This window comes from Ascaphus truei, chromosome 10 (genome assembly GCF_040206685.1).
Source record: "Ascaphus truei isolate aAscTru1 chromosome 10, aAscTru1.hap1, whole genome shotgun sequence".
In the NCBI taxonomy this organism is placed as follows: Eukaryota; Metazoa; Chordata; class Amphibia; order Anura; family Ascaphidae; genus Ascaphus; species Ascaphus truei.
The window spans coordinates 15,257,731-15,282,426 of record NC_134492.1 but is presented as its reverse complement, the minus strand read 5'-3'; the positions used below and the strand labels follow the sequence as shown (position 1 = coordinate 15,282,426).

Below are 24,696 nucleotides of genomic sequence, written 5' to 3'. Positions count from 1 at the left end.
TCTATGTAAAATTCTGCTGCTAGAATAATTTCACTTTCTCCAAGAACAGTCCATGTTCAGCACCTCCTTAAATCCCTCTCCTGCTCCCCATCAAGTTTTGGATTACCCACCTTCTCCTTACCTTCAAGGCTCTACACTCACCTGCTCCCTACATATCAGCTTTGATCTCTCGCTATGCCCCTTTTTGTCTCTAAACTGTCTCCTTTCCACCCCTTTCACCTCGACTGCCCTCTCGCCCTTTAACCTTTTCCCCCTCACTGCCCCTTACCTGTGCAACTCACTCAGACTCTGTCTACTCCAAGCAGCTTCTCTTCCCACCTTTAAGTCAAACATTAAAACTCACCTTGTACATGAAGTATTTCAATAGCCTGGACTCATGGCAACTCGCTGTCATTCCTACAACCATTGTGGGCAAGCACTGCCATCTACTGCACTTACTCCCAATTGTAGCGTATGACTTCGATTGTAAGCTCTCTGGGGGAGATTTTTTTTTCCTATTGTCTGATTTTGTTTGTTGCACTTATTGTATTATTCCCTGTACTGTATTGTCCCTCTTGTAAATCACTGAGTACACTGTGGGCACCATATACATACAGATATACATACATATTCAACAAGAGAAGAGTATATTCTTAATACATCCTCTGCCAGAATGCTGCTGTGCCATGCTGTGCCATGCTGTGCATTGCCTTAACAATCCAATTTCTGCACTGATGTACATTGCTTCAATAATCAGACAAGCAGTTACACCTAATTATACCAGGACATTAGACATTTATATACTGCAGTGTTTTATAGCTGCAAGCTACGTACCCTTGCAGCAGGACTTTAATCCATAACCCCTTTCAGTTCTGGAATGGTCCTGAGAACGTGTGCTGAATCGTAGCATTTTGCAGGCTCCAAACATCTCTTAACCCATCTCTGCGCCCCCCCCCCCTGCCATGTCTCCCCTGGAGCTTGCGCCCCCCCCCCTCCCTCTCTTACCTTAGTGCGGCATCAGGGGTGATGTGATGTCATGACTTCACCAGCGGTGGCATCACATGACCCTGTGGCTTCATTTGACGCCACGTTGCCATGGAGACGCGTCCAGAAGCCGGCTGAGTCTCTGTAAATTCAGGTTAAATTAAATGCCTTGGAGAAGAGCGCGGGGCCGCTGCAACCGCCGCGAATACCCAGAAAAATCTTGCGCGCCCCTCAGTTTGCGCATCCCTGTCTTAACCCACCACGAGAGCCCTAGTGCTGCATGTGACTGACCCGCGCGGTACGTAGGAAGGGTCCAGAAACCTTGGTTCTGGGCATAAATCTAGACAACAATTGATAATATTCATTTTATTGTTGATTTTATTTACATCAAATGTGAAAAGAAAAAGTGTTAAATGGTGTTGGATAAATACAGAAGAGGGAAATGTGACGTGAATACATATGTGGAAAAAATTGGAATTTATAGTATAAAAATTAGAAAACAATAACGAAAAGAATATTCAAAGGATAATTAAGATATTTATAGTGAAATGTTAGGTAATTGTAGATGAAAGAAAAACACTTACATTGCTGAACCATTACATGTATTTATTAATAACTTCTTCTGCACTAAGCCACTTCTGCGCTATGTTGGCTGTTCAAGCACATCGTTTTGAATACATACATAGTGAATATACACCGTGTGGCGGAAGGATTGGATCCTTATTGTGCTTCGTATGTTTGGGGTAGTTTCTTCTGTATAAATGGGGAACACCTTTCTTTAGTTCATTTTATAAAAAAAATTGAAAGCACCATATTCTTATATTACATTACTGGTGGGTAAATGTGCTTGTCTGAGACATGTGAATGTGCTCACAAGTGATATTTTTTATTTACTATACACTGTACGGTGTAGGGTTGTTGTCACTTTTATTTATTTTTTTACCCACCATAACTTTTTTAATGTCTGGTTATACCCACGTACCAGATTCACCTTGTATAGCCGGCTACCAACCTTGCACTGATTCACACATTTAAACGCTGCCATTCCATTAGGCACACAGTTCCCTGGCTGCATAGATACCGACACCCCCTGCGGAGGTAAGTATCTCTGGAAGCAGGGGGTCCCCGGAGCTGAAATTAACACAGTTCTAACTCCAGGGACCCCCTGCTTCAATCCTGTAATAAAAAATACAACCTGTATTGCGGCTTTAAAACATTTTCAGAGATATTGGGTTCCTAACATATAGCTTCATTTTCGCAGCAGCGTCTGGCACTAAAAGGCCGCCCTTATTATTGCACTTGTGTTTAAATTATTCAGAGAGATCTCAGCTGTTTAAATTGTGCTTGGAGCTAATATTAAGACTGCAGTCCCACTTACCCATATGAAAACTGCAGTGGGCAGGAATGTTAATACGTTGGCAAATATAAGCTTCTTGAATATCAAACAGTGGGCAGTGTATTTCTAAGGTGCTGCCTCCAACTATATGGAAGTCAGACTTACAATCCAATATGTGGTAATATTTACGCTTTCAGTGCTGAAGGACCTGCAGCACATTGCTGCACCTCCTGGGAGCAAAGGAGTTAATGCAACCTGGCCATCTATTTAACCTCTTCTTTGCTAGTTACAGATTAGGGCCCCCTAAATCAGGGGTGGGCCAACTCCTGCCCTCAAGGGCCACCAACAGGTCGGGTTTTCAGGATTGCATTGCTTCAGCACAGGTGGCTCAGTCTTTGACTTTGACTGAGCCACTGATTGAGCCACCTGTGTCGAAGTAGGGATATCCTGACCTGTTGGTGGTCCTTGAGGACTGGAGTTCGCCCACCCACCCCTGCCCTAAATCTGCCAGAATCTGGATACTGTAAGGTACAGACTTATCAGACCATGAGGCTCAGGGTACCAGGATGTCTACTCATCCCAATTACCTACAGGAGGCGCAGTTTACGCATTGTATTGGCTCCTAGACTGAATGGAGCAGACACCAATACTGTGCAAACAGAAGGTGACCATATCCGTGTTTTTACATAGAAATCTGCTATTGCTTTAATAGTTTGGAGGGGGGGCTGTGATAATGCACATACCCCAATAATAAGCCTAACTTGCCTGGCCCATCAATCGGGTATTCAACAAGATTGCCAAGTGAAATAGATGGAAATACCGGTGAGTTTTGGGATGGAGTCCAACAAAAAGGAACAAACTATTTTAATAGAAGTACCCTGAAGCTATTTTAGCCGTCTAGCGAGGGGGCCTCGTACAAACGCTTCTGCGCCTGGTACACATTGTGCATTTTGTGCTTGAAGTACAGTGCCTATAGAGAACGTCGAGGAAATGAAGAAAAGCAGCATTTATGTATACTGTGTAGTACAGGGGTGCTCCAGTCCCCAGGCCCTTAAAACCGCCCTTCCCCCACCCCAACAGGTCAGGTTTTCAGGATATCCCAGCTTCAGCGCAGGTGGCTCAGTTAAAGTCGGAGCCTCTGATTGGGCCACCTGTGCTGAAGCAAGTCCTGATTGAGCGACCTGTGCTGAAGCAGGGCTTGATTGAACCATCTGTGCTGAAGCAGTGATATCCTGAAAACCTGACCTCTTGGAGGGGGGGGGGGGTGCTTGAGGACTGGCGTGGAGCACCCCTGCTGTAGTATCAAAGACATTTAAAAAGACGAATGATGCAAAAGGAAGTTGCTGTTGAGTTAGAACATACAATACCTTGCCAACTAATTGAGCAATTGTATAATACTGTATATGTAACACTGAGGTTTAAACATGGATTACCATTCCAAAAGCAGCTAACGTATGTGAACTTTGCTGCAAAAGATATATCTGCATGTTATACAGTGACGCATTACTTATGGATTCCTCCCCGAAGCTTATAAATGAGCATAGCCATTGGGTATAAGTGTATGCACATATCTCGCATAGTTTCTGCAAATGAAAACAATACAGAAAGGAATCGCATCCACTCCGCACTCGCACCGTCCGACCGCTGGTGTGATCGCTTACAGAATAGGGCTTTTGTTATTGGTCTCAGGCTACAATGAGACTCATTTTCCCATGTCGGCTGAAGCAGGGGCATGGCCGTGCTCTGTGTGGGCTTGTAGAAGCTCTGCAATCTCGCTGGGGGCAGAATCAGCGACAATAGACACGGCACAGTTGCCAACCTGTTAAAAAAAAAAAAAAAAAAGGGAAACAAACGATTCAGTTGATTATTATTTCATGCAGACTATTCGTATATCTGGTTTGCATTTAATGTCTCCAGGGGTTAAAGGGTTAAAGGCAGATTCCATCTTCCCCATGATAAAGCGGCACATTTAAGAACAACTGATTGCATCTTTCTTACAATTGCTGAAGTCTGTTTCAGAAAAATAATTAAACACTTGAAATGCACTTTCTGCGGGAAACGATTATCCATGTTTCCCTTCTCAGCATTAAAAGCCCATATTTTAGCATCAATAGCTGCTGTTAGTTTATAGACAAAAGTAATAGACAGCACTCACACAAAGTAGATAAATATACACAAAGCGGGGTGCCACGGACTAGAGAGGGCCCAATCCCTCTCAAACACAATAAAGTACTGAAGAAAATCCAGCACACCCTAATAATAGATACAAAGTCACTGGTATATAACCAATTTGAAAATTTAATCAGTGCACAAATAAGTCAAACAACTGACAACGGCACACTAGGAGAACAGATAACATATAGGTAGGGCCATACGTGGGATGTACAGGAGGATAAGGGATAAAGGAAAAGTAGGATGGGACAACGAAGGGAAGGTGAGGTGAATGGTGGAAAGGGGACAAAGAAGAAAAAAAAAAAGTGGGTCACAACGGGGGAGTATAGTGGGGCAACGTTTCGGGACTTGTCCCTTCGTCAGGCCCGTTCCCCTCAGTCCCAGGGGAACAAGAGGGTACTTCCCTAGCCCCAGAACCCACAACAACAGAGCTGACCCTAAGTAAAAACAATAGAAGACCCTCCACAAATTCTAAGTAATATTCTAATTACATACACATACAATATCCCTAAACTAATTGGCAAAATAAATATATATTTTTTTTTTCCTTTATCCCTTATCCTCCTGTACATCCCACGTATGGCCCTACCTATATGTGATCTGTTCTCCTAGTGTGGCGTTGTCAGTTGTTTGACTTATTTGTGCACTGATTAAATTTTCAAATTGGTTATATACCAGTGACTTTGTATCTATTATTAGGGTGTGCTGGATTTTCTTCAGTACTTTACTTTGCTGTTAGTTTATATCGCACATTATCTGGGATATCCGTGAAGGTGCATCAGTTAAAGGAGCAACGCTTTTTTTTATTTCTTATTTATTAACATAGGTTTGAAGCAGGGTGTCTCCGGAGCTGAACCCCATTAATTTCGGCTCGGCCGACCCCCTTCCTTCCTGAGATACAGACCTCAAAAGGAGGTGCTGGTATCTCAGCAAAGTCACATGTCAAAATCACATGGGCCAATAGGAAGCCGAACCTGATGACCGCGTCTTCCTATTGGCCCGCTGGGCGCGGGAGCTTTCGAAAAGCGGCCATTACGTGATCCCTGCTAGCCGAGCGTAGCGGCTACCGGCACCTACTATGGAGATAAGTATCTCCGGAAGCAGGGGGTCCCCGGTGCTGAAATTTATGGGTTCCCGCTCCGGAGCCCCCCCCCCCCGGCTTCAATTCTATGTTTAAAAAAAAAAAATCCCCGGTTTATTGTCTCTTTAAGGCACAATGAGATGTGCATTTGGAAACATTAAGTGCCCTATTAAATATAATAAAGAGGAGGGAAGAAAAATAATGCATGTCCTGCACACTCTAAAACGTATACAATATAGTATCTATGCAAAAAAGCATCCAAAAATGTATAGAATAATTATTATATGAAAACACTGGTGAGCACTAAAGGATATGTAAATATAAAATACATTTTTATTGCAATACATAGAAAAAATATATATAAATAACCCACACAAACAGCTCCCCTATTTCTATTTAATAAACAGGAATATATATCTATTTTTTAAGTTCTCTCGCAAGTCCCCGGAAGGTACTGTATGTGTAAATCCAAACAACTATACAGCGATATATTTAGAAGAATATGATTCCTGTATTGCATGGACTTTCCTTGTAAATTGCTTTTTTTAAAGGAGCATCTTTAGTCTTGTGCATCGTTAATATTGATACCCAAGCATGATCGCTGTAACTCAAGGATACTTAGCTTCTTGCAGGGGTGTATTTCAGATATCTTGCCTGGTGAAACGCGCGTTGGGGAGTCCAGCATAGCCAGATACATCATACCCTTGTGATATATTGACTCTCTGGGTAATTATGTGACACTATCTACACCAGCCTTTACTGTTCCAAGAACAAAGGATGTTGCTAACTATTGGGGATAGACAATCCCCAGCCTGTTCTTATCTGAGAATTTGAGGATCGGGTATTATAGAGGCCGGCACCATGCTGCGGAGGACACCAGAATAGTTACCTATTCTAGGCGGGCTAGGAGTTGATGGAATAAAACAGCTAGAAGACTATGTTCATTTTGTAACACAGCATGATCCCTGCTATCCGGGAGTCAGTTGATTCAGGTAAGAATCCTTGAATTATCGTGCTGGAGAATCAATACTAACAATGCACAAGACAAAAGATACACCTCAAAAAAAAAAGCAATTTACAAGGGCAATCCATTAAATAGATTAATCCTATTCTTCTAAATATACTTCTAAATATATAACTACTAGCTGATATACCCGGCGTTGCCCGGGATGTAAATGCGTAATAGGTAGTATTATTTATAAATCGTGGGACAATAGGTGACTGTTTGTTGTAAAGGTTGGATAATAACGTTGAAAAGAAAGATGGAATAAAATGTATTACGATGTTGTTTAAAAATGGTTTATTGTAAACACACCACAGTACAATGTATATTTTGGTGACATAACAGATGTAAAAATGTGAGGAGTGTGTCCTGCTAAGGTGTGAGGCGGCGGGTGGCACGTGGGTTGTGAGTGCTGTCTGTGAGTGGGGGTCCTGCTAGGGTGTGAGGCGGCGGTTGGCGCGTGGGTTGTGAGTGCTGTCTGTGAGTGGGAGTCCTGCTAGGGTGTGAGGCGGCGGGTGGCGCGTGGGTTGTGAGTGCTGTCTGTGAGTGGGGGTCCTGCTATGGTGTGAGGCGGCGGGTCAGTGATGTCGGTGCGTATGGGCGGAAGGCAGCAGGTGTGTGGCGGGTGTGTGAGTGGCGACAGGTGTGTGTCGAGTGTGGCGGGTGTCTGTTGAGTGCGTGCGGCGGCTGTGAGGCGGTGGGTGAGAGGCAGAGGCGGCCGGAGTGCGGGCGGGTGAAAGGCAGAGGCGGGAAGGCGGGGGGGGGCAGGAAGGCGAAGGGCAGCGGGAAGGGGAGGAGGGGAGGGTTGGGAAGGGGGGGACAGGGGTGGAGGGGGGGACGGGGGTGGTAGGGTGGAGGGGGGGAAGGGGTGAAGGGGGTGGAGGGGGTGGAGGGGGGGAAGGGGGTGGAGGGGGGGAAGGGGAAGGGGGTGGAGGGGGGAAGGGGAAGGGGAAGGGGTGGAGTGGAGGGGGGGAAGGGGTGGAGGGGGGGGAAGGGGTGGAGGGGGGGGAAGGGGTGGAGTGGAGGGGGGGGGGGAAGGGGTGGAGTGGAGGGGGGGAAGGGGTGGAGTGGAGGGGGGGGAAGGGGTGGAGTGGAGGGGGGGGAAGGGGTGGAGTGGAGGGGGGGAAGGGGTGGAGTGGAGGGGGGGAAAGGGGTAGAGTGGAGGGGGGGAAGGGGTGGAGTGGAGGGGGGGAAGGGGTGGAGTGGAGGGGGGGGGAAGGGGTGGAGTGGAGGGGGGGGGAAGGAGTGGAGGGGGGGGGAAGGGGTGGAGTGGAGGGGGGGGAAGGGGTGGAGTGGAGGGGGGGGAAGGGGTGGAGTGGGGGGGGGGAAGGGGTGGAGTGGAGGGGGGGGAAGGGGTGGAGTGGAGGGGGGGGAAGGGGTGGAGTGGAGGGGGGGGAAGGGGTGGAGTGGAGGGGGGGGAAGGGGTGGAGTGGAGGGGGGGGGAAGGGGTGGAGTGGAGGGGGGGGAAGGGGTGGGTGGGGGGGGGAAGGGGTGGAGTGGGGGGGGGAAAGGGGTGGAGTGGGGGGGGAAAGGGGTGGAGTGGAGGGGGGGGAAGGGGTGGAGTGGAGGGGGGGGAAGGGGTGGAGTGGAGGGGGGGGAAGGGGTGGAGTTGAGGGGGGGGAAGGGGTGGAGTGGAGGGGGGGGAAGGGGTGGGGTGGAGTGGAGGGGGGGGAAAGGGGGTGGGGTGGAGTGGAGGGGGGGGAAGGGGTGGGGTGGAGTGGAGGGGGGGGAAGGGGTGGAGTGGAGGGGGGGGGAAGGGGTGGGGTGGAGTGGAGGGGGGGGAAGGGGTGGGGTGGAGTGGAGGGGGGGGAAGGGGTGGGGTGGAGTGGAGGGGGGGGAAGGGGTGGAGTGGAGGGGGGGGAAGGGGTGGAGTGGAGGGGGGGGAAGGGGTGGAGTGGAGGGGGGGAAGGGGTGGAGTGGAGGGGGGGGAAGGGGTGGAGTGGAGGGGGGGGAAGGGGTGGAGTGGAGGGGGGGAAGGGGTGGAGTGGAGGGGGGGGGGGAAGGGGTGGAGTGGAGGGGGGGGGAAGGGGTGGAGTGGAGGGGGGGGAAGGGGTGGAGTGGAGGGGGGGGGAAGGGGTGGAGTGGAGGGGGGGAAGGGGTGGAGTGGAGGGGGGGGAAGGGGTGGAGTGGAGGGGGGGGAAGGGGTGGAGTGGAGGGGGGGGAAGGGGTGGAGTGGAGGGGGGGGAAGGGGTGGAGTGGAGGGGGGGGGAAGGGGTGGAGTGGAGGGGGGGGAAGGGGTGGAGTGGAGGGGGGGGAAGGGGTGGAGTGGAGGGGGGGGGGAAGGGGTGGAGTGGGGGGGGGGGAAGGGGTGGAGTGGAGGGGGGGGAAGGGGTGGAGTGGAGGGGGGGGAAGGGGTGGAGTGGAGGGGGGGGAAGAGGTGGAGTGGAGGGGGGGGGAAGGGGTGGAGTGGAGGGGGGGGAAGAGGTGGAGTGGAGGGGGGGGGGAAGGGGTGGAGTGGAGGGGGGGGGGAGGGGTGGAGTGGAGGGGGGGGGAAGGGGTGGAGTGGAGGGGGGGGGAAGGGGTGGAGTGGAGGGGGGGGGGAAGGGTGGTGTGGAGGGGGGGGAAGGGGTGGAGTGGAGGGGGGGGGAAGGGGTGGAGTGGAGGGGGGGGGAAGGGGTGGAGTGGAGGGGGGGGGAGGGGTGGAGTGGAGGGGGGGGGAAGGGGTGGAGTGGAGGGGGGGGGAAGGGGTGGAGGGGGGGGGGAGGGGTGGAGTGGAGGGGGGGGGAAGGGGTGGAGTGGAGGGGGGGGGTAGGGGGTGGAGTGGAGGGGGGGGGAAGGGGTGGAGTGGAGGGGGGGGGAAGGGGTGGAGTGGAGGGGGGGGAAGGGGTGGAGTGGAGGGGGGGGGGAAGGGGTGGTGTGGAGGGGGGGGATGGGGTGGAGTGGAGGGGGGGGAAGGGGTAGAGTGGAGGGGGGGGAAGGGGTAGAGTGGAGGGGGGGGGAAGGGGTAGAGTGGAGGGGGGGGAAGGGGTAGAGTGGAGGGGGGGAAGGGTAGAGTGGAGGGGGGGAAGGAGTGGAGGGGGGGGAAGGAGTGGAGGGGGGGAAGGGGTGGAGTGGAGGGGGGGGGAAGAGGTGGAGTGGAGGGGGGGGAAGGGGTGGAGTGGAGGGGGGGAAGGGGTGGAGTGGAGGGGGGGGGGGGGAAGGGGTGGAGTGGAGGGGGGGGGGGAAGGGGTGGAGTGGAGGGGGGGGGGAAGGGGTGGAATGGAGGGGGGGGAAGGGGTGGAGTGGAGGGGGAGGGAAGGGGTGGAGTGGAGGGGGGGGGAAGGGGTGGAGTGGAGGGGGGGGGAAGGGGTGGAGTGGAGGGGGGGGGAAGGGGTAGAGTGGAGGGGGGGGAAGGGGTAGAGTGGAGGGGGGGGATGGGGTAGAGTGGAGGGGGGGAAGGGGTAGAGGGGAGGGGGGAAGGGGTGGAGTGGAGGGGGGGAAGGGGTGGAGTGGAGGGGGGGGAAGGGGTGGAGTGGAGGGGGGGGAAGGGGTGGAGTGGAGGGGGGGGAAGGGGTGGAGTGGAGGGGGGGGAAGGGGTGGAGTGGAGGGGGGGGAAGGGGTGGAGTGGAGGGGGGGAAGGGGTGGAGTGGAGGGGGGGAAGGGGTGGAGTGGAGGGGGGGGAAGGGGTGGAGTGGAGGGGGGGAAGGGCTGGAGTGGAGGGGGGGAAGGGCTGGAGTGGAGGGGGGGAAGGGGTGGAGTGGAGGGTGTGTCAGAGTGTATGCGTATCAGTGTGTGTCAGTCAGTGTGTGTGTCAGTCAGTGTGTGTGTGTATGTGTGTCAGTCAATGTGTGTGTGTGTCAGTCAGTGTGTGTGTATGTGTGTCAGTCAGTGTGTGTTGTGTGTCAGTCAATGTGTGTGTGTGTCAGTCAATATGTGTGTGTGTCAGTCAGGGTGTGTGTGTATGTGTGTCTGTCAGTGTATGTGTGTCTCTCTGTGTGTAGTGTGTATATCTCTCTGTCTGTGTCCTGCCCCCTCTCTCCTGACTCCCCCCACCCCGGCGGAGCTGCGGACCAGGGGGGCGCTGTCTGAGTCTCCTGAGAAGCCCCCCCCGGAGGTATACGACCGGAGCAGCCCCCATTCTCTACCCCCGGCAGAGCTGCGGACACGACTGTGTGTCCTGCTGCAGCCAGCTCCCCGGCGGAGGTACGTGGCCATGAGGGGGGTACAGAAGGGCACGGTAACATGCGTGGGGTGCTCAGCGCTCTTCCTCCCCCCCCTCTGATGGTGCTGTGGGGGACGCAGCGCGCTCAAATCCCCCCACTCCCCATTACCGGAGCAGGAGGCGACAGGGCACAGTAACTCACGTGTGCGCGCACGCACTCAGCGCTCTTCCTTCCTCCTCCCACCCCCCCTTTGGCAGTGATGCGTGGGAAGCGGCGCGCTCAAACCCCCTGCTTCCCACGTTACCGGAGCAGGAGCTGTGAGAGGCGACAGGGCCCGATAAGGTGCCTGTGCGCGCATGCGCGGCATATGCGAACAGCACCAGACAGTTAGGCGGACGAGCGGCACCAGCGGCTATCGCCACCGCATGTGACAGCGGGCGTGTGGGGGGGAGCGGCGGCCGTTAGGAGCGCCGCCGGCGGCGATAGTGATTTTTAGGTTAGCAGGGCGGATGGGAGCATGTCAGTGTTGGGGTCGGGCTGAGCCAGAACACAACCCGGCCTCAACTGCCAGCACTTACTTCATGACGTCACATCCGTTTCATTTTCTGTCTCCACAATGCATTTTTGTCCCATTACGAATGAGGTGCCACTAAAGAAGTTTCACTTCAACAAGAATGGTGTTCATGGAAGGATAACAAGGAGGAAACCACCACTGCTCTCTAAAAAGAACATTCTAGCCTGCCTGATCCACAAGACTTCTGGAACAATGTTCTCTAGACAGGCGATTCAAAGGTAGAACTTTTTGGTCTCAATGATGAACGTTATGTTTGGTGAAATCAAATGCGTTCTAACACAGTGGGAGTATGATGGTTTGGGGCTGCTTTGCTGCCTCAGGACCTTGACGTCTTGTCATCATTGACACAACCATGGATTCTGCATTGTATCCGAAGAATCTAGAGCTCACAGACGGATGCATTATCAGGCCATCTGTCTGTGAGCTGAAGCTGAAGCGAAAGTGGGTCATGCATCAAGACAATGATCCTAAACATACAAGCAGACCTACAAAAGAATGGCTGCAGAAGAAAAAATTCTGCGTTTTAGAATAGCCTGGTTAAAGTCAGGAACTAAACCCCATCAAAATGTTGTGTCTGGACCTGAAGCGAGCTGTCCATGCAAGGAAGCCCTCAAATGTCACTGAATTGAAGCAGTTCTGTAAGAAGGAATGGGCCCAAATTCCTCAAACCCGATGTGAGAGACTGACCAGCAGTTACTGGAAATGCTTACATTAAATTATTACTGCTTAAGGGGGCGCCACCAGGTACTGAATCTAAAGGGTCACATACGTTTTCACACATGGATATTGAATCATTTGTGGATAAATACATGTTTTAAAGGTATCATGTTTTTTTTGTCCTTAGTTTGATCAGGTTATCTTCATCTATTATTAGGACTTAGATTAAGATCTAATAACATTTTAGGTTTGAGAGATATGAAAATCCTAAGAGGTTCACAAAGGTTTCTTGCCACTGTACATATATAATAGTTATTTTCCTGTTTCTTTTTTCTGTTTTGAAATAGAAATAGGGAAGGCTGTTTGTTTGGGATATTTATATATATTTCTCTATGTACGGTATTGTAATAAAAATGTATTTTATATTTACATATCCTTAGTTCTCACCAGTGTTTTCATATAATCATTTTTCTATACATTTTTGGCTGCTTTTTCGCACAGATACTGATATATTGTATACTTTTAGAGTGTGCAGGAACTGCAGTACTTTCTTTTTTCCTGCACAGATAGATATATTAATATATTAATCCCATTGGATTATCTTTCTTGAGAATTTACAGGGGGTTATTGATCCTGAAGATCATGGAGGACCTCATTGTCGATGGGTTAAATCAGGGGTGGCCAACTCCAGTCCTGAAGGGCCATCAACAGGTCAGGTTTTAAGGGCATCCCTGCTTCGGCATAGGTGGCTCGAAGACTGAGCCACTGATTGAGCCACCTGTGCTGAAGCAGGAATATCCTTTAAACTTGATATGTTGGTGGCCCTTAAAGACGGCCACCCCTCAGTTAGGTGTTTTATCATTAACCTAAGGTCTCGTTGAGAGGGGCTTGGTACCCTCACTGACACTCAAAGTGGTTAATGACCACTATATTTATATATTGCAATGTATATGTGGTTAATAATGTTTTTGTATGGCATGTGTATTTGTTGTATGAGCCTCATGCACCTCCGTTGTGAGGTTATTCCACAAATTCACCACCCTTTCTGTGAACAAGCACTTCCTCACCTACTCCCGTGGCACCTGAGCAGAAGCCTAACCAAAGAAATATGCCACAGTTCCTTTTGCCATCAAAGAGGTTAAAGAGAAAGATGGCGCTGCTTTCCTCCTGGGCCTCCGGTTCACTTTATAGCAGCATTAAACTGTTTCAAATGGTATTCAGACAGTTTTATTAAACACTGGCATTTCAAACACTGAGTAAAGCCTTGTATTCCAGTGCCCATACACAGTGGTTTGGAGGTTTGAGACCCCTCCTTCCTGGTTTTGACCTCAGCCATCCGACCTTTTAAATGGCCGTTCAGGCTGTGCGCCTGTCCCGTCTATTCAGACAGTTCTCCCTCCATTAGAGAGGTTAGGAGAGCCTTTGCAGGTAGTGTTAGGGCTTGCAGAAGAGGGGATACCTGGCGTGGTTGCACGCTTAAAAAGGTTTTATCCAAAGAATTGAACTCAATGACACTTATGAAAAGAACAACAGATAAGTATTTAACTATATAATTTGTCATATTGGATGTGGCACTGGGATGTTTTGTCTTTCCTCCGATACCCACTCACACTGAAGGAGTGAACCCTCAGCTCCGCATTACCCACTCACACTGAAGGAGTGAACCCTCAGCTCCGCATTATACTTCTCATGTAGGACGGGGCAGGCGAGAGGAAGAAGTATGACACAGGGGCAGAGTTTTATTTCTATTTGCATTTTGCTTACTTGTCGATGCCATGTTCAGTGCATCGAAGGGTAACCCAGGCTGGCCTAGTAATGTCTCTAGGATTCATCACAGATTGGTATATTGTGTATATATTTTGTGTATGGTCTCTTCTTCTGAAATCCCAATGAAAAATTGGTTTCACTGCATTGTGGGGAATATTGGTTCTAGATAACTTGGCCGTTGCATCTTTCATCATAGAGTTTGTCTGTCTAAGAAGCGTGTGTCAAATACATCAATCATGATAAGCATAATAATATTTTATATACATCACTGCAGAGTATGTAGCAGAGGATTTTGCAGACATTCTTGCCCTGTAGAGCTCAGAGTTTAATTTCAGCGCCTGAGGCATTGCGAGCTAAAGTGACAAGAAGCCCATACTGGGACTCAAACCAGATTCACCTGTTTCAAATGCAGTGAGAATACCGTGCCAATTAGAGATGGTGAATCTGCCGAAATCTGTTTCCTGTATTTGGTCGGATTTAATCCGTGTGGATTCATCAGAAACCGCCGTTGGATGCAATCCGTTGATGGGTTTGTAGAATCCAATCCGCGGATTCAGCAACTCGTTGGCGGATTCTTAAGAATCGGCTAATTGCTGAATCCACGGATTGGATTCTACAAATCCATCCACAGGTTGCGAATCCACGGAGTGTACTGGTAATAATAAAAAATCTGCCAAACCTGACTCGCCCTTACTGAGATTGATTCGCTGAAATCCGCGGACCAAAAGCACCGTCCGCTCCGCTGCGGATCCAAATTCGCAAAAAAAACCTCGCCCACCTCTAGCGCTAATACTACTTCATTTGTTTGGATATTTCTTTTATTACTGACAAATATGGAATAAAATGAAATAGTTAACCACTCAGTATTTCAGGGGTGGACTTTGCTCTATAATGAGGCTGCTTTGTCTCTTCTAAATTAAACTCACTCGCAATATAGGTCTAATTACAATTGTGCAAATACCTTTTTGATTGAATTTTTCTTTTGTATTTTTAATTTACGACTCTGTTTCTCCAGCTACTTAGTTTGTGTTTGCGATCAATTTCAGCTTGTTCCGGCTCTGTACCATTTATTAAACTGGCAACAGTGAATGTGCTACATTGTTACCAAACCTTTTTCATTAATATAATGGGTGGGGGGAGAATAAATTACAAAGTGTTAGAGGCTATCCTGTCGCCACTTATTTTAATGTGTTTTATTTTAAAATATGTTTGAAGCAGGGGGTCTCCAGAGCTGAGGGGGTTGCCGGTAGCCGCCCACACGGGGTCTAGTCAGAGCTATTAATATGGCGCCTTAAATATCCCGCTTCCTGAAATCAACTCGCTTCAGCGCCGGAGACCCCCTGCTTCAAATTTGTTCTTTTTTTTTTAAAGAAAGGCTCCTTTAAAACACATAAGCAGAGCAATAAGTTACATGCCCCTCTGCAAGCAAAGACTTTACTAACACAACCACAAAGATTATTTCACAAAATCCCTGAAGTGTAAACCACAAAAAAAGGTATGTGGTGTCCCTGCAAAACCTCCTGTGGTTGCTTTAATTTGAAGTTAATTTGGTTTAATCAACAGTGTAGAAATGTAATTATCTGAAAGACAGGTTTGTTTAGTTACATAACAGCAAAGAGCTGCCACATGGAGACTTCAAGCAGAGCTGCCACTTTTAATTTGGGAGTCGGGCGCACCAGATGAGCTTCCAGAATCGGCACACAGAACAGAGGACGGGGGAGGGTGTCAGGGATTCCTGACACCAAATCTCGGGTAGCACTGGAGAGAAACCAAGATTCGGGTCTCGTGAATAACAAAGAACATATTTTTGTGTCTTTCATCAACGTGGTGCCATTTTGCAGCCAAAGGGCTTTACTGAACACCAGTGTCAGTATCCAACTTCCTAGACAGTAATACCAGGTACTGCACACCAAAACTCGGGTAAAGACAAAGAGAAAGAGGATTCCGGGTGTTCCAGAGAAGACAAGAAGCCACCTGTCACTTAATAGCAATTGTTGAGAGATCTCCGGGTTGAATTCGAAATCCACAAAGAGTTTATTAGATCAGGGAGGCTCAACTCCAGTCCCCAAGACCCCTCCAACAGGTCAGGTTTTAAGGATATCCCAGCTTCAGCACAGGTAGCTTAATCAGAGGCTCAGTCTTCGACAGATTGAGCCACCTGTGCTGAAGCTGGGATATCCTTAAAACCTGACCTGTTGGAGGGGTCTTGGGGACTGGAGTTGAGCCCCCCTGTATTAGATTACATAACAAGATTAGCGTTTCGGACGCTAAGGGAACCTGATGAAGGGCCTTAGTAGCGTATTCCACTCCTCACTAGCACACAGGAGAGCTTACACTCTGTCAGTCAAGTCTTATTTAAATGTCCACATTGTTAATAACCGTCAAAGTAAAAAAAATGGTTTAAAAAAAAAAAAAAAGCACCTTATTTTTTCAGGAAAAGGTTCGGAGTTCAGAACCCTGCACTTTAATCAGCAATTTTGTCAGCCTAATAAATGTGTGTCATGTACATTAAACCTGATAATATTATTCAGCTAAAATGTCAAGGTAATGTTGCATGTAAACGATATATGAAGGGTTCCCATCGTGATGCTCTCTCCCAGAGTGTCAAAAATAATAAAATATAACTTTTAATATAAATTATTAAAACAGGATGGCAGACTAATGGAGAAACTAATTACACATTGGATACAACCGCTGGGGCTGCAACCTTTTATATAGTGATCTGATACACAGGGGCAGAGTATAGTCTGATACACAGGGGCAGGGTATAGTCTGATACACAGGGGCAGGGTATAGTCTGATACACAGGGGCAGGGTATAGTCTGATACACAGGGGCAGGGTATAGTCTCATACACAGGGGCAGGGTATAGTCTGATACACAGGGGCAGGGTATAGTCTGATACACAGGGGCAGGGTATAGTCTCATACACAGGGGCAGGGTATAGTCTGATACACAGGGGCAGGGTATAGTCTCATACACCGGGGCAGGGTTTAGTCTCATACACAGGGGCAGGGTATAGTCTGATACACAGGGGCAGGGTATAGTCTCATACACAGGGGCAGGGTATAGTCTGATACACAGGGGCAGGGTATAGTCTCATACACCGGGGCAGGGTATAGTCTCATACACAGGGGCAGGGTATAGTCTCATACACAGGGGCAGAGTATAGTCTGATACACAGGGGCAGAGTATAGTCTGATACACAGGGGCAGGGTATAGTCTGATACACAGGGGCAGAGTATAGTCTGATACACAGGGGCAGGGTATAGTCTCATACACAGGGGCAGGGTATAGTCTGATACACAGGGGCAGGGTATAGTCTCATACACAGGGGCAGGGTATAGTCTCATATTCAGGGGCAGGGTATAGTCTCACATACAGGGGCAGGGTATAGTCTCATACACAGGGGCAGGGTATAGTCTCATACACAGGGGCAGGGTAAAATCTCACGCACTGGGGCAGAGTATAGTCTGATACACAGGGGCAGGGTATAGTCTGATACACAGGGGCAGGGTATAGTCTCATACACAGGGGCAGGGTATAGTCTGATACACAGGGGCAGGGTATAGTCTGATACACAGGGGCAGGGTATAGTCTCATACACAGGGGCAGGGTATAGTCTCATATTCAGGGGCAGGGTATAGTCTCACATACAGGGGCAGGGTATAGTCTCATACACAGGGGCAGGGTATAGTCTCGCGCACAGGGGCAGTGTATAGTCTGGGGATGTAATTACCCGAGAGCGCTTACTCTCCTGGGGAAGTAATTACCGGAGAGAGCTTACTCTCCCGGGGAAGTAATTACCTGAGAGAGCTTACTCTCCTGGGGAAGTAATTACCTGAGAGAGCTTACACTCCTGGGGAAGTAATTACCTGAGAGAGCTTACTCTCCTGGGGAAGTAATTACCGGAGAGAGCTTACTCTCCTGGGGAAGTAATTACCGGAGAGAGCTTACTCTCCTGGGGAAGTAATTACCGGAGAGAGCTTACTCTCCTGGGGAAGTAATTACCGGAGAGAGCTTACTCTCCTGGGGAAGTAATTACCGGAGAGAGCTTACTCTCCTGGGGAAGTAATTCCCGGAGAGAGCTTACTCTCCTGGGGAAGTAATTACCGGAGAGAGCTTACTCTGCGGGGGAAGTAATTACCTGAGAGAGCTTACTCTCCTGGGGTAGTAATTACCGGAGAGAGCTTACTCTCCGGGGGAAGTAATTACCGGAGAGAGCTTACTCTTCTGGGGAAGTAATTACCTGAGAGAGCTTACTCTCCGGGGGAAGTAATTACCTGAGAGAGCTTACTCTCCGGGGGAAGTAATTACCGGAGAGAGCTTACTCTCCGGGGGAAGTAATTACCGGAGAGAGCTTACTCTGCGGGGGAAGTAATTACCGGAGAGAGCTTACTCTCCCGGGGAAGTAATTACCGGAGAGAGCTTACTCTCCTGGGGAAGTAATTACCGGAGAGAGCTTACTCTGCGGGGGAAGTAATTACCTGAGAGAGCTTACTCTCCTGGGGTAGTAATTACCGGAGAGAGCTTACTCTCCGGGGGAAGTAATTACCGGAGAGAGCTTACTCTCCGGGGGAGGTTACCTGAGAGAGCTTACTCTCCTGGGGAAGTAATTACCGGAGAGAGCTTACTCTCCTGAAGAAGTAATAACCTGAGAGAGCTTATTCTCCTGGGGAAGTAATTACCGGAGAGAGCTTACTCTTCTGGGGAAGTAATTACCGGAGAGAGCTTACTCTCCTGGGGAAGTAATTACCGGAGAGAGCTTACTCTCCTGGGGAAGTAATTACCGGAGAGAGCTTACTCTCCTGGGGAAGTAATTACCGGAGAGAGCTTACTCTCCTGGGGAAGTAATTACCGGAGAGAGCTTACACTCCTGGGGAAGTAATTACCTGAGAGAGCTTATTCTCCTGGGGAAGTAATTACCGGAGAGAGCTTACTCTTCTGGGGAAGTAATTACCGGAGAGAGCTTACTCTCCTGGGGAAGTAATTACCGGAGAGAGCTTACTCTCCTGGGGAAGTAATTACCGGAGAGAGCTTACTCTCCTGGGGAAGTAATTACCGGAGAGAGCTTACTCTCCTGGGGAAGTAATTACCGGAGAGAGCTTACACTCCATGGGAAGTAATTACCTGAGAGAGCTTACTCTCCCAGGGAAGTAATTACCGGAGAGAGCTTACTCTCCTGGGGAAGTAATTACCGGAGAGAGCTTACTCTCCGGGGGAAGTAATTACCGGAGAGAGCTTACTCTCCCAGGGAAGTAATTACCGGAGAGAGCTTACTCTCCGGGGGAAGTAATTACCGGAGAGAGCTTACACTCCTGGGGAAGTAATAACCTGAGAGAGCTTACTCTCCCGGGGAAGTAATTACCGGAGAGAGCTTACTCTCCTAGGGAAGTAATTACCGGAGAGAGCTTACTCTCCTGGGGAAGTAATAACCTGAGAGAGCTTACTCTCCTGGGGAAGTAATTACCGGAGAGAGCTTACTCTCCCAGGGAAGTAATTACCGGAGAGAGCTTACTCTCCGGGGGAAGTAATTACCTGAGAGAGCTTACTCTCCGGGGGAAGTAATTACCGGAGAGAGCTTACTCTCCGGGGGAAGTAATTACCGGAGAGAGCTTACTCTCCTGAAGAAGTAATTACCGGAGAGAGCTTACTCTCCTGGGGAAGTAATTACCGGAGAGAGCTTACTCTCCTGGGGAAGTAATTACCGGAGAGAGCTTACTCTCCTGGGGAAGTAATTACCTGAGAGAGCTTACTCTCCTGAAGAAGTAATTACCTGAGAGAGCTTACTCTCCTGGGGAAGTAATTACCGGAGAGAGCTTACTCTCCTGGGGAAGTAATTACCGGAGAGAGCTTACTCTCCTGGGGAAGTAATTACCGGAGAGAGCTTACTCTCCGGGGGAAGTAATTACCGGAGAGAGCTTAATCTCCTGAAGAAGTAATAACCTGAGAGAGCTTACTCTCCGGGGGAAGTAATTACCGGAGAGAGCTTACTCTCCGGGGGAAGTAATTAAGTCTAAATACCTCTGGACGGTAACAGGGTTTTCCAACCTTCCATTGCTTTGTTAACATCAGACCTTGAAAAAATAGCCCAGTCACTCACCATGATTGTATTGCTGTCTACTGCTCCACAAACCCGTAATTGTTTGTAGGCGCCCAAATACAGAACGACTGGTAATTACACTGTGTATACAACTTTGACTGATCAAAGCTTTTTGGCCATCTCTGTTTCCAACAGTCAAATTTGTTACATTCTCTTGGTTTCTTATACTTTTTGGGCGTTACCCATTAAGCTGCGATAGTGCTGATCGGGGCACTATTGCACAGAAGCTCGAATTGACTACAAAAGAGATGTTCTGTGCAATAGTGTCCCGATGGGCACTATCACAGCTTTAAGGAATAACCTCCCTTGTGCTCGTAAAATTAAATTGCAAAAAAAAAGGTTGAATCATTTGTGACTTTAATGCCATTTATTTTGCAGGAATTCTTACTGATTATGGATATACAGCCGTATGTAATAACACAGAAATGTGTTCTTTAATTCACTGCATTTTTTCCTCTTCTGCCCATAAAATGTCAGCCGTTTCTTACGTATGACACAGATCACAAGCAACAGAGTTTTATACAACCTCCGATCTGGTGCGCGTTGGATGCCAAGAAACGCCTTAATGATGGGCACAGAAGCAGAGTCAATACATCACATTATGATATGTGTATCACTTAATACATCCCCAAATACTGCTACTGATACTGCGCCAATCACAAGGTGATAAGGATGGGAAATAGGTGCTAGTTCCTTGTTACACTGAAACCTGGACAGCAGAATGGACACTTCCTTTGGCTCCATTTAGTAAACTGGAAGTGCCTTTGTTCCCACACAATGGAAGAGCAAACCCAACAATTAGACATTGTCGCGTGTGGACGTAGGTAACTAATCGGTAACAAAGCTAATGATTCATTCAATTGATACGTTGGCTTTACTGTCCTAACGTAGACGGTTGACAGGAAGAGGCCCAAGTTAAGGAAACGGGCGTATGAAAAGGAGGGACGGGTGGTGGCCTCTGGTTTTGCAACGAGCAAAGAAGATTTGGAAATGTCTGCTACTTAATGGCAAAGCTCAGCTGAGATTAGTTACTTCGCCTGCTGTAACGAGGAAGACTGAAAGTCAGGGCTGGAGTTGCTACTCCCCCACATGACAAATACATAAAGCCTTTGTTAAATATCCTTTGTCTTTTCGATACATTTCTCCAGAATAACAGAACTCGGCATTCTGGTTTTTGCACTGAAAAATAAACTTTTATTTTGAAGATAAATACTTACATAAAAATAGTACAAAATGGCGGTGACGTTCCAAATAAGTTTTGGTATTCTTAAAAATGGTTGCATAGTTTTCTGTTTCTGAGTGGAATCTTTGTATTTGATCTTAATATCGTGATAAAACTTCTCTTTCCTTCATCTAGGTTTTAATTCATCTCTCTCTTCATGGTGGAATAAATATGTCCCCACATCCTGGTGGAATCAATCATTCTGTGCCTCTCCACCTGTCTCTCCATCTGTCTCTCCCTTATCCCTTGCCTGTCTCTCCGCCTGCCTCCCCGCCTGTCTCTCGCCTGCCTCCCCACTTCTCTCCCTTGTCCCTCGCCTGTCTCTCCGCCTGTCTCTCCCGTATCCCTTGCCTGCCTCCCCGCCTGTCTCTCCCTTGTCCCTTGCCTGCCTCCCCACATGTCTCTCCTTTGTCCCTCGCCGGCCTCCCCACGTCTCTCCCTTGTCCCTCACCTGTCTCTCCGCCTGCCTCCCCGCCTGTCTCTCCCTTGTCTCTCCGCCTGCCTCCCCGCCTGTCTCTCCCTTGTCCCTCGCCTGTCTCTCCGCCTGGCTCTCCCTTGTCCTTCGCCTGCCTCTCCGCCTGTCTCTCCCTTGTCCCTCGCCTGTCTCTCGCTCACTTCAGCTAAAACTGCAGTATATTTATGAAGACAAAACTACCCAGTCAGCATCTTAACTTTAAGTATTATGTCCTAACATGGTATTTACATACAGTATGTTGAACCACTGATGTCATACAATATCTCCTTATGAACATATAAGGAACTGAAGCTTATTAGCAGAAATGATTTAGTCAGCTATACCAACAACTGTCAATTGTAACTCAACTGGCATCTGCTGTTTAGGCAACTTAAGACCATTGTATAACGTTTCTGCCTATTCCGGCAGTTTATAATAGGTTAACCACACCTCTTTTACTTAAAATACTTCACTTGTAACTAAATCTAGGAAGATTTGACATTGTAAGTTCTAAGAAGACCATCAGAACTCATTCCAGTGCTACAATAAATTAAACTTATCTCCTTTACTTTGTAAAATATCCTCTCGATAATTGTCCTGCAATCATCGTTCATATGCTTGCATTTCAGAGGGAAAGACAATTTCTTGCCGCCTTCCAATGGTTGAGTCACTCCATCCCTGAACAATACATGCCCCATGCTTTTCGCACCCAACAGAAAGCCTGAAGGAAAGTCGGAGGAAATTAATTGCTGGCGTTTCTGACCTTGTCGGTTAATTCTGTGTCACACTCTGGTTGAGCTAATAGGAGCTTTATGATTTCCACGTTGCCAAGCTGGCAGGCAATCATCAGAGCCGAATTGCCGTCCTCATCCTGCAGGTTAACGGCAGATCCGCAGTTTAACAGGACATTTACCATGTCAGATCTCCCATGGCTGACTGCCAGCATCAGAGCTGTTTGTCCTCCCTGAAACAATTACAATTGTTGGACAAAATACATTAAAAGAGACAGTCCGAGCCGGCGATTTTGTGGGTGATTTCTTCATTTATTTTTAACATAGGGTTGAAGTAGGGGGTCCCCGGAGCCGAATTCCATTCATTTCAGCTGCGGGGAACCCCTACTTCCCAAGATACTTACCTCCGTAGGGGATGCCGGTAGCCACGCCGCTCGGCTAGCAGGGTTCACATAATGGCGGAGTTTCAAAGCACCAGTGCCCTGCGGGCCAATAAGAAGCCGTGACATCATCAGGTGGGGCTTCCTATTGGCCCGCGTGACACAGGAGCTTTAAACTTTGCCGAGACACCGGCGCCCTCTTTGGAGGTCTGTATCTCAGGAAGCAGGGGGTCCCCGGAGCTGAAATTAATGGGGTTCCACTCCTGAGACCCCCTCCCCACCATAAAACCTATGTTAAAAAAAGAATAAATAAATAAAACACATGAATTGCTCCTTTAATAGAATGAGCGCCTATATATCAGAAATAGAACTTTCATATAACAACCACACCGCTGCTAAACCGATTGGAGACATTTAATTTGTAATACATCGGTGGGATTAAAAAGTCCTACAAACGCTGGATACATTTGGGGATATAGTCTGGATCACAAAGTCCTCTCCACGAAACCCAACTTTAAAGGAGCAGTTCTCCCAGTTCAATATTTTGATCGGAAGCAGGGGATCTCCCCGAGATATTTACCACTGAATGTAGCAATTGGGACGTCCCCTCTAGAGTACACAAAATGGTGGTGTAAAATCTCCAGCATCACGCAGCCAATAGGAAGCCGCAACGTCATCCAGTGGTACCGCGTGGCGTTTACAATGCCAGGAAGTACCGGCGCTAACTTTACTGGTATCTCTGGAACCAAGGGGTTACCGGAGCGGACATTAACATGGTTCTGCTTCAGGGACTAAACCAGGGGTGCTCAACTCCAGTCCTCAAGGCCCTTCAACAGGTCAGGTTTTCAGGATATTCCTGCTTCAGCACAAGGGACTCAATCAGTGGCTCAGTCTTTGATTGATTGATTGAGCTCAGCCACTGATTGAGCCATTGGTGCTGAAGCAGGGATATCCTGAAAACCTGACCTGTTTGTGGCCCTTGAGGACTGGAGTTGCCCACCCCTGGACTAAACGCTCCCCGTACTGGTAAAAACAAGGGGTACTGGTGACTGGGGGGGCTGCTCCTTTAAAGTAATTCAGACACTGTTATAGGCTGTTCCTTCTGGATTTAGTCTATTCTAAATACTATATATACTAAATCAGAGGTGCGCAAACTTAACCCCAGCACCCCCCTGCCGGCGCCCCCTGCTGGCGCCCCCCTGCCGGCGCCCCCCTGCCGGCGCCCCCCTGCCGGCGCCCCCCTGCCGGCGCCCCCCTCCTTACCATGTCTCCAGCGTCAAATGACGTTGTGGGGTCCCATAATGTCACGTTACCCTGCGGCATCAATTGAGGCCGCGTTGCCGGAGACAAGGTAAGTGAAGCTGCACCCCGCAATTTGCGCACCCCTGTACTAGACAATACTTTACTATACCTATTGAGGTACACTTACGAGTAATCATGCGTACACAAAGTATGCTCGTTTAGGAAACGCAACTGTTTTAGCGAATGGTTTTACTTTACACGCTTTGGGGGATTTGACCTGGTTTTCATGCATTTTGTCATTTTACTATTAATTTCACCATTGCCTTAACAAATGTCATTAGTTGGCGTGATTTATTAATGCATCTGGTGGATTTTACAAGTTTAGAGATATAGCTTTAGCACAGAAACGACAGAGAAGAAAGGGCATCTTTAGCTTTTGGGAGACCTTTTGGTTACATTTTTGCATGTGACATCAGCATGAATACATCCATATAAATGACAGAACACAAGGTTCCAGTGTTTGCGACTGTATTACTTTGGCACTTCCCTTAATCAATTAGCATTTAGGAACAGTAGCGTCCCTATTTGTACTGTAGCTTGGTTACAATGTGCAGAAGTAACTATGATTTGGAATAACCCTCTCACCCTAGCTGTAGTTTGGGGGCCTATGTTTAAAGATACAAATACAGTTAGCAAACAAAGATCATTCCCGCCAAATTCAATATTGAAGTTTTTTGGATACTTTGACTTGTGTAGTCAATAAATGACCTTTTTGCATTAACTTTACCTTTATATTTTTGTTGTGCTTGGCTCCCTCTGCTTACAATATCGATGTTTTAACATAATCCGATCTGGGGAGTCCACCTGATTGCAACTGTGCTATATTACCCTCTGGGGACCCCACATTTCTGGGGATACTTTTAGTTGCTA

At 48.6% G+C, this 24,696-nt stretch overlaps 1 protein-coding gene across 11 annotated transcripts in view; it reads right to left on the bottom strand.

The window, feature by feature from the left end:
- Positions 1-1,756: 1,756 nt before the first annotated feature.
- The window catches only part of KANK4 (KN motif and ankyrin repeat domains 4), a 114,993-nt gene continuing 92,053 nt past the window's right edge, over positions 1,757-24,696 (bottom strand). For all 11 annotated transcript variants that reach the window (XM_075615951.1, XM_075615952.1, XM_075615950.1 and 8 more), the window contains 2 exons: positions 22,177-22,377; positions 1,757-4,118 (listed from right to left, as the gene is read on the bottom strand). In XM_075615951.1, the coding sequence (XP_075472066.1) occupies positions 4,002-4,118; positions 22,177-22,377 (318 nt within the window). In that variant the 3' untranslated portion in view covers positions 1,757-4,001. The remainder of the gene's footprint in view (positions 4,119-22,176; positions 22,378-24,696) is intronic.